The sequence below is a fragment of the Epinephelus moara genome, chromosome 16, assembly GCF_006386435.1.
Source record: "Epinephelus moara isolate mb chromosome 16, YSFRI_EMoa_1.0, whole genome shotgun sequence".
Classification (NCBI taxonomy): Eukaryota; Metazoa; Chordata; class Actinopteri; order Perciformes; family Serranidae; genus Epinephelus; species Epinephelus moara.
Window position 1 is genome coordinate 11,551,275 of NC_065521.1, and position 9,726 is coordinate 11,561,000.

The 9,726-nt window shown below is 41.3% G+C and overlaps 1 protein-coding gene across 2 annotated transcripts in view; it reads right to left on the minus strand.

The window, feature by feature from the left end:
- Positions 1-4,249, minus strand: part of tafa5l (TAFA chemokine like family member 5, like) — a 68,565-nt gene extending 64,316 nt beyond the window's left edge. For both annotated transcript variants that reach the window (XM_050065155.1, XM_050065156.1), the window contains exon 1: positions 3,104-4,249. In XM_050065155.1, coding sequence (XP_049921112.1) covers positions 3,104-3,200 — 97 coding nt within the window. In that variant the 5' untranslated portion in view covers positions 3,201-4,249. The remainder of the gene's footprint in view (positions 1-3,103) is intronic.
- Positions 4,250-9,726: the final 5,477 nt, after the last annotated feature.

A 9,726-nucleotide genomic window follows, 5' to 3' on the forward strand; every position in this document is an offset into this window, starting at 1 on the left:
TTTTTTGGGGAGTTTTTCCTTATCCGCTGTGAGGGTCCAAAGGACAGAGGGATGTCGTATGCTGTAAAGCCCTGTGAGGCAAATTGTGATTTTGGATATTGGGCTTTATAAATAAAATTGATTGATTGATTGATTGATTGATTGATTGATTGATTGATCGATCATGTGATCCAATGTTAATATACATTAGCATTCGTGCGTCTCTGTTTCTTTTTTTGTTTTTTGTTTGTATTGTAAATTGNGTGATTTTGGATATTGGGCTTTATAAATAAAATTGATTGATTGATTGATTGATTGATTGATTGATCATGTGATCCAATGTTAATATACATTAGCATTCGTGCGTCTCTGTTTCTTTTTTTGTTTTTTGTTTGTATTGTAAATTGTTTGCTTTTGTATTATTATTATTTATTTATTTATAGATTATTTTTCTAATTCAGTGGCTTTACACTTGTTCTTGTTACAAATAGTTTTTGTTTTGTTTTCTTCTGCTATTTATTTATTCATTTGTTTGCATGTTCGAAATAAAGATTACTAAACTAAACTAAACAAATGTATAATAGGCTTAGGATGTCTCTTTTTTAATATGTCTTACCTTCCCAACATTTTACCAGGGTATATGGTATATGACGGTACCATTTACAAATAATACAATAATACCTTGATACCACCCAAGCCATTATATATGTGGGTTTTTAAAGGTGGGAAACCTCACTAAAAATAGGCCATAGATTCCTTTCCAACGCCAGTAGATGTTTCCGTGTTTCCATCACTGCCAATCGAAGCTGATCGGAGTTTAAGCCAATAAATACCCGTGACTACTGTAGAGTCATTTGTCTTAGGAATCGATGCCAATGGTAACCTTTTGCACCAAAGACAAAAGCAAGATGTTAGTGGTTGTTAGTGGGGGTTTTTGTCCAGCGGTATGTAGCTTTAGTGGAACTTCATAAACAGGAAATTAAAAAAAAAAAAAAAAAAAAAGGGGGGGGGTTATCCTTCTGTACAAACTGTTTGTTTGACAGGTGATCTTTGGAAAGTGTGGTGCAGAAACACCACAGCAATGAGCGCCGACTGTATCAAAGATGCTCAAAGATCTTGAGGACTGCCACGTCTAAGATGCAAAATGTCCTCATTTGATTACATTATTCAGGAAGGAGGAATTTTTATGTTCCCACTTCAAGTTAAATTTATTCTTGGCATTTAAATTCCTTGAGCTGACTTACAGCAAAGGCCAACTGTCCGTTAACCTCCAACTTACAAATGTGGATAAAAATGCTCCACCCCCTCCTCCTCTTCACACACACACACACACACACACACACATCACACATCACAACCCAAAGCAATGTGGTTGACAAAGCAAGAAGGAGTTGCCACCTCTCTCTGACTGCACCACTGAACCGGAATGTGGTCCAGTGAGGAAATCCAGACATTTCCAAATTTATCGTTGAATAAACTGGCAACGTTGAGAGCGGCTGACAGGCCATTCATCGTGGCGGGCGCTGGCCCAATGGCGTGCACGGACAGGGCTGCCGCACTTTGATTTCCTGTCCTGGCTGCCATGACAGATGAGCTATGGAGAGGGTGGAGGCTACGCAGCCTCTCACCACCACAAGGCTTCACCTCTCTGCCCACCAGTTCAACCCACACTTGTCGCCGCTTCCGGGGCCCTCAAGGGCCATGGAGGTGGGAGTGATAGAACTTTTACAACAGCACTATGGTCAAAGCTGCCAGTTTCAAAGGAGGATTTTAGTAGGATTTGAAGATTACAAGTACGGATTAAAAAAATACTACATGCTTCATTCTTAAAATTCAGCTCAGAGCTGGAAAGAGGAGTGAGCGACATACAGAGAGTGTCAAAGCTCAATTCAGATCCTAGTTTTAACTAGGCCAAATCCAGCAGATTCTATTTACTCTAGGAATATCAAGGGTAGTAAAGTTCACAAGAGATTGATTGAACAATTTTGTACAATAACACTCTAATGAGATCATTTTCAGATGAAATTGAGTCAATAATAAATGGCTGAGGGGAAGAGGAGGGCTGCTGTAGCTCCTCAGATAATATGCAGAGGCTTGAGAGACAGTTAAGGGGCGGCAATAAGAGGCTGGTGAAAGCAGCATTTTGGGAGAAAACACAGCAAATTAGAAGCAAAGGGAGCACATTTCAGTGCACAGGCAGTTCATTTTTCACATCAGTGTCTACTTTTGTTCCCGGCAAGCTGCCAAAGACATTGATGTAGGCACTATCCCTCCTCCACAGCGGTAATTATGCTGCTGGCCAATGCTTGATTAAAAGATCTAATCTGCAAACTTAGTGTTCAACATCTCCCAACAAGTTCCAATGCTTTAAGCCTGCTCTCTGTGCCTGTGACGGCACCGGAATCCAAAATGTTTTGTCATGGACAGCAGCCAATGAAGTGCAGGGCAACATCCTTTTGCTTTCTATTCTGTGTCGGGGTGAAGGTGTAATTGCACCAGCGGATGTATTATTCAAGAGGAAAGCATGGCATGGGTGGATATAGCCTTAACCTGAGTGAAATTATAAAAGCTTTGAAGGCAGGAGTCAGGCCTTCTCCTGTCTGCCCCGGGAATTGAAACAAGCAAACTGCTTTTTCACCTGAAGCTCAGTTCTGGCTTCACAAAATTCTTATTCCACAAGGCTGCAAAGAGCCTGCATCAGAATAAAGGAAACCATGGGTTTAGTTTAACAAATAGGTTATATATTATTGTGAGAATATAGTGACTATGTAATATTACAGGCTCTAATATTATAGTGTGACAATACAAAATAAATATTGTGTCATGTCCAGTATTGTCACTGTACACTAGCGGTTCAATATCATACACTACTGGAATATTATTATAGAGATACCAAATCTTATTACAAATATGCCATGAGGTGCAACAAGGTCACCATAAATTGACTGGTGGTGAGCACAGACACATTACAAGTCCCTGCAGGGAGGTTTTATTGGACATTATAGGCATTTTTCCTCCGGATCACAGGATCTGACCACACCATGTGCAGCTGCATCCCAATAAGAAGCCCTCAGAGACAATGGTGCTGCTGACAAAGTGATAAACAAGCTCGAAGTGTCCTTACCCTCTCTGAGCAGATGGGAGTAGATGAGCCAGAGGAGCAGCAGGCAGCAGAGTGACGCACCTCCACCTGCGGAGAGCGTCTTCACTCCAGACTGCATCCTGCACCTTCAGCCTTTTAGATTATCCAAACTTTGAACGTTCGTGCCGCTCAGATGTCAAGCAGATCAGCGGGAGAGTGGCTAATCCAGTGGCGTCTCCACAGCCTGTCGTCGGCATCCATTTTGAGGTTATAATAGGAGAGGGACTGATAGTAATCCCCCCTTGCCTTTCAAATTCCCTCGGTGAGCCGCATATCCATCCAGGATGCTCAGCACACACACACACACATGCACACACACACGCACACACACGCAGACAGAGGGTACAATGTCACCAGATCTGGCCAAGTTTACGCAGCTGTGGTTTCAGGAGCTGAAATTCACTGGCAGGCTTCTGCAAAAACTGTTAGTATGTAGATGAAGAGGAGTGAGCAGCAGCTAGTCCCATCACACGGAGATGCTGATGATGCTGGTAGTAAATTCAGCCGCTCAACATCCCCCTGAACGCCGCTGTCACCTCTTCTTTTTTCCTCCTCTGCGCTCCGCACTGTTGTTATTATTATTCCCAACCAACTTCTGCACCGAGCGCGGCTCTGTGTGACTCTACAGAGAAACGCGCAAGTTAACCCAGGCGGACATGACGAACATACCAATCAGAACGGGAAAACTTGTTCGAAAAAACGCAACACTCCAGCGTCCAGACCCCGGCTTTGGAAAAAACAGCTGAAGGCGCAAATGCGTCATATGTGGACACATATGCGCTGCAGCTCAAGCGAAATGTCACGTCAAAACAAGAGCGGCGGGTCTCACGCAGCGCACCGCCGCTGGACAAAACGCACTCCGAGCGCGTCAATGCGGGCGGTGCGGCGAAGTTGGACACACTTGTCACCTGTATGAGCCTTTGTGGAGGCTCTGGGAAATTCGTCAGTGGTGGTGCCTCGAGGAAAAAGCTCCCCCTCCTCGCAAAGTCAAGTGTTGGTTACAGATGAGTGTGTTAACCCAGCCTTATTCTGTCCCGCTCGGCTCCATTTGCATGCAGGCGACGCCGGAGAAGAGGATTTCCTCCCTTCAATCCATGGAAAGAAACGCTGCTGCTGCTCCCGCCGCTGCTGCTGCTGCTGCACCCTGAGTTGCCTTGAGTTACAATGTTTCCATCTGCTCTCTCTCTCTTTCTCTCTCCCTCTCTTTCTCCCACACACACTCTCACATACACATACACACAGTGCCCCAATTCCTCCTGCAAAGTGAGTAAAAAACTTTGAGCTCCCAGGCCATAAATCCCAAACTGTAGATGATGATGCTTATTTATACACAGTAACATGTCCCATCTCAGCCCACAGGGAGACACAAAGCAGCCCCAGCCTCCCCCACATTCTGACATGTTACTTTTCTCCATTTTTTTGATGCCCTCTTTCATAGGTAGAAAACGCCCTTGAGGGCTGCATGGTCTGAGGACTACGGTTAACATTTAGCACACTGGCATTCTGGGAAAATGTGAGGTCTGTTCCTTCACAGAACTGGTGGTAAAACATGTGCTGTGCCTTGAAGCTCTTTAGAGCAGAAGTTAAATTTTTATATACTGCCTAATATCATATGTAGTCTCAAGTGTGCACACACAGGGGTGTATGCTTCCTCCAGTGTGTGTGTGTGTGTGTGTGTGTGTGTGAGGCAAAGGCTTACAGATGCTAGTCTATCTTCTGAAAGAGCACCATTTAAGTCTCCCTTGCCACTTGAGGACCATTACTATAACTCAACCCCCCCTCACACACACATACACTAAATTCCATGACCAGTGAATGTGCACTTTATTAGCAGATGGAGAAGTTCCCCCTGTGCGCTGCTGTGCTATCAGCCTTTCACTGAATGGCTTTTATGATGACGTATTGGCCCGGGCCGAGGCCTGTCACATCATCACTGTAATATATGAAAAATGACTGGGCCTCACACTGCACAGACTGCGCATTTGTTGAGTATTAAAGAGATACTTTGCCAATTTTCCACCTTATGGCCTAAGACCTGCTGATCTCTACTGCATTACTGTAACCAGCTGCAGCAGCTTCCTCTACCTGGGCGATGGCGGCAGAACTACAGAGAGAATTCGGCTGCTGAGATTTGTTTTCTCCTCTCGTCTGCAGCCTGGCTCAGCCGGCTATAGTCGAGAACCATGTTTCAGTCAGTCACAGTGACGTCCCAGCAGGGGGTTGCAGTGTAATTAATCATAATCCATCACTGTGAGTGACAGGGTCGTAAAAATTCTGCTAGTTTATTTTTTACCCATCATATTTATTTTCATGTTTACCAATAATATACAGACTTGTTTGTAATTGCATTTGGGCATGTGTGGATTGTAATAATAGTAATGGCAGTGTGTGCACTTTAAAAGGGCTGTGCTCAACATTTAATTTTGTTATTATGTTATACTGTTAATTGTCAGCCATCTTTGCCACTGTTAGTGTTTATGGAAGTGGTGGAAAGTAAATAAGTGGGCTATATTTGCTCAAGTAATTAATTATAATTAGGCTGTTGGGTACGTAACTTGAGTAGCCTATTTCCATTTTATACTACTCTACTTTATTCTTCTTGGTACATTTATCTGACAGTTTTAGTTAACAGAATGCCAAGATCAATTTGTAAAATAGCACAGCTATAGATTCAACTACGCAAAAGTATTAAATATTTAAAAGTAGAAATCCAACAATATAATAAATGACTTTAGTGGTACAGTGTGTAGGATTTAGGGGCATCTGTTGGAAGAAATGGTATGTAATATTCATAACTATGTTTTCATTAGTTTATAATCACCTGAAATTAGAGTCACTGTGCTTTTGTTACTTTTAAAAGAGTCATTTTTACTGCATAAACTTCTGTACTTCTACTTAAAGTAGCTACAGTCAATTTTATATTAACATCATATCTCATAATGAACCCACAGATTTGCAGAATGGATCTGGTTAGCATTAATTAGCTGATAGAAAAACAGACATTATTCTGAGGTACTGGGGGAGACCAAAACAGCCATAAGGAAAGTGAATATCGGATTACACTGATCAGGTGAAAACACAACCCAAAACTAATAATGTTGCTCTGGAACTGTTGGATGTGTAATAAATAACTGTATGGAATATTTTTACACTGATGTGTGGCTGTTCTACCCAAAGCTGGGGTAGGAAGTTTTATTTTGGCTTCATTGAGCAAAAATTCCACACAAACCATTGAGCATATTGTAATTCAATTGGACTGAGAAAAAGCTAGACTTCTGCATCTCCTTCTGGCCAAAGAGGTTACAATAACGAGAGAGATGATACTATTTTCTTTTTGCACAACAGCTACAAGAGGGCACGCATACAGTGTGGTCGCAATGCTGCTCCAATCAATATCAAAGTAAAAGCATATAGCATCGATGATGTCACAAGCAGTTTCCTTCAATTAACGGCTCAAATTATAAGAGTAAGAATCCAGAGCTGACCTTCCATAGGTTTCCCAGCAATCCCAACGCTAATTATTAACAAAAAGATAGAATACAGGCTACATATATTTCACCAAAGTCCTTCAATAAACTATAGGCTTTAGTGTAAACTTCTGTTCAGGTAAAAGTCAGAATATGAATGTGTTGTTGCCTAAAAGAGACCCTATCTATGAGATTTTTTTTTTTTTTCAGTCCAAAATACAGCTGTCAATTGCCTGTAACCTCTCTTCTTGGTTCAGTCAATAACAGAATCAGTTCAAGCTCACAGCAAAATTTACTGGGTGAAGATACACACAAACACGCCATCAGTTTGTATTGAAATAATCATCTCCAGCTCCGATCTCTTCAAACCATAAAATGGACTGCATTACAAAATAAAATAGCCTATCAAAACTTTGATTGAACAGTATGAATTATATGTATCTTTTGCACCTATAAAATACCATGAGAGCTTGGTGATTTTTAGTAAACAAAATTTAATCAAATCTATCTATAAGATCATAGGCGTCATTTAGGTATGGCGAGGTATGGCAGCTGCCATACCTTGGAATCGGGAGAAAAAAAAAGAGAGGTTCTGTAGTCATCTTACTCGAGGCGCATTGGCTGGTTGTTTTCATTGTATTGCACTTAAATAGGTCAATAATATGCTCATCAGTGATTACGAGTGTTAGTGAATACGAGTGTTATTGAATCAAATTGTTCGCCACTTCGCTCCTCCGCGAGTTATGAGTTATGTGAGTTACCGTATATTTCCAAATAGTTGGGCACCTAATAGCCACTGGGGGTTTTACCCCATTTTGAGTATTAAACGCAGGTCCAATTAAACGCCCGGGCGATTATTTCCTCATTCATTGCCTCATGGCTGTCCCTCCTTCAGGGACTTTTTGCGCTTTTACGCACGGGTCGGTGGTGAAGTGGTGCACATGACTCGGACGAACAGACAGCCACGTATCTAAAACAGATAATACATCTGGCTACATCTTTCCCACATCAAATATCCGTGATCGCCTTGACCCGCGTGCGTAAAAGCGCACACAATTCCGTGTCCTCTCACCGCGGATGCTGTGATTTGATGGCCGGTACTCATTGTAGCCCACTCTTATAAGACCCAATAATAATAATAATAATAATAATAATAACAACAATAAGTTACTGTGGACCTATATGCCATGCCTTTTAATAAAATTACCAGAAGAGTTCGTTGAAAAACAGGTAATGTCAGCCTGAATTACTCACATGCGTCCCCGGTGAAAATCGCCGACATACATGGGGAATACAGCTTCTACAGGCTCGCCATAGCTTACTGTCAGGACTCAGGGACCAGAATTCGGGATGGCGGACTGTCGGGATGGCGATATTTCGGTGTGGCGGCCTGTAACTGTTGGTTAAATGGCCCGTGCGGTTGGTATTCGGATAACTGGGGCTTTACTGGTATAATGCAATAGCACCACCCAGCGGTGAAACCCGTGTACACGAAAAAAATGACCCACTCTAAATGTTTAGAGATTTTTGTACATGAACTCACCCCTACATTATACAGTATTTTTGCACTAAAAAACATACTGGACAGGAACTGTAACCAAATAACGGCCTGGTGCAGGTCGGTGCAAAAAAAAAAAAAAAAAAAAAAGCCTTGAGCAAATAGCCCCTGGTTTTCTTTTAAACGCCTGGGGTCAAAATCGATTTTGTGAAACAAACGCCCGGGCTACTATTTGGAAAAATACAGTATCAATGTGTTGTAAAAGCATTTTGCTCTGCTGCTGTAGACAGCCTGTCTAAATGATGTCTTGAAGCCTGTCTGATTGTATGTGGGTGTTTTTTCTTCATGTCGGCATGTTAAGCTTGTATTTTCGGTCTCTGGAGACTCTGGAGAATTCGCCTATACAGTATTGTACCAAATTGGCCTTTACTGTGTTTCATACACCGGACCCCTTTGTTATCTAATAATAATAATTTAGCATGGAAAGGGAGTGGAGAACAACTTCACTTACTGATCTCAAAACCAAAACAACAACAGAAAAATTCTGAAAATCAGCCACCGGTAGTTCAGTTTTAAGCATTCAGTATGAATTCATGTAACACCCTTATCTCATAAGTTCTTTTAATGGTCTTTTTATTTCTATGTGATGACTCTAACAGGTGTAAATTATCCCTGTATATGTTCATGAATCTCTCTGGTGATAGTTTTTTATGACTTAATTTCTTTCACTCTCTCTTTTTTGTAGTTTGAAATGTTTTTTTTTTTTTTTGATTTTTTTTTTTTACAAAATATTCCTGGCTATGAATAAAGCAGGATTGGTTTACAAGGTATTGTTGCATTGATTGCAAAGACAGAGCAGTATGTAACTAGTGTGGTTACAAGCAGTTAAAGAAAGAGAAGGGAAAACCTTTAGATTAAATGACAACCATGGTCGTTGTTTACCAGCAGTTTTAAACAGATTAATCCCCTCTCATAAGTAGAGGCAGCATATTTTACATATCTACATTATTAATCAGCCCAAAATGGTGGCCATTCAGCTCTGAGTATGACGCAAGGTAGTGTCGTCTCTTATCACTAGAACCCTGTGTCTCTGCTCTGTTTGCGGGCTTTAGAAGATCTAGTCTGTGACAGGAGACTTTGGCCAATCACAGGTCATTTCAAAGAGGAGGCGTTCCTACTGGAACTGACGCACATCCCTGTAGTGAAAATCCTGATACGATGGTGGAAAATTCTGTAGAGAAAGTTGGTATTCCAGCATTGGCAACAACTGCCTATACTACAAAGCAGCCTAAAAAGGAAGACTGACTTATCAAAAAAAGTCTTATACCCAATAAAACATATGTCAATATGAGCAATGTTTCACGGATGGAGAGATAAAGTTGCTAATACAGTAGTTTAGCTTTCTGCTAACTGGAGCCAAGGCCCATGGCTGCAGTTACTTCAAGTTCATCTTTATGTTTATGTATCTACACTGAACAAAAATATAAACACAACACTTTTGTTTTTGCTCCCATTTTTCATGAGCTGAACTCAAAGATCTAAAACATTTTCTATATACACAAAAGACCATTTCCCTCAAATATTGTTCACAAATCTGTCTAAATCTGTGTTAGTGAGCACTTCTCCTTTGCCGAGATAAT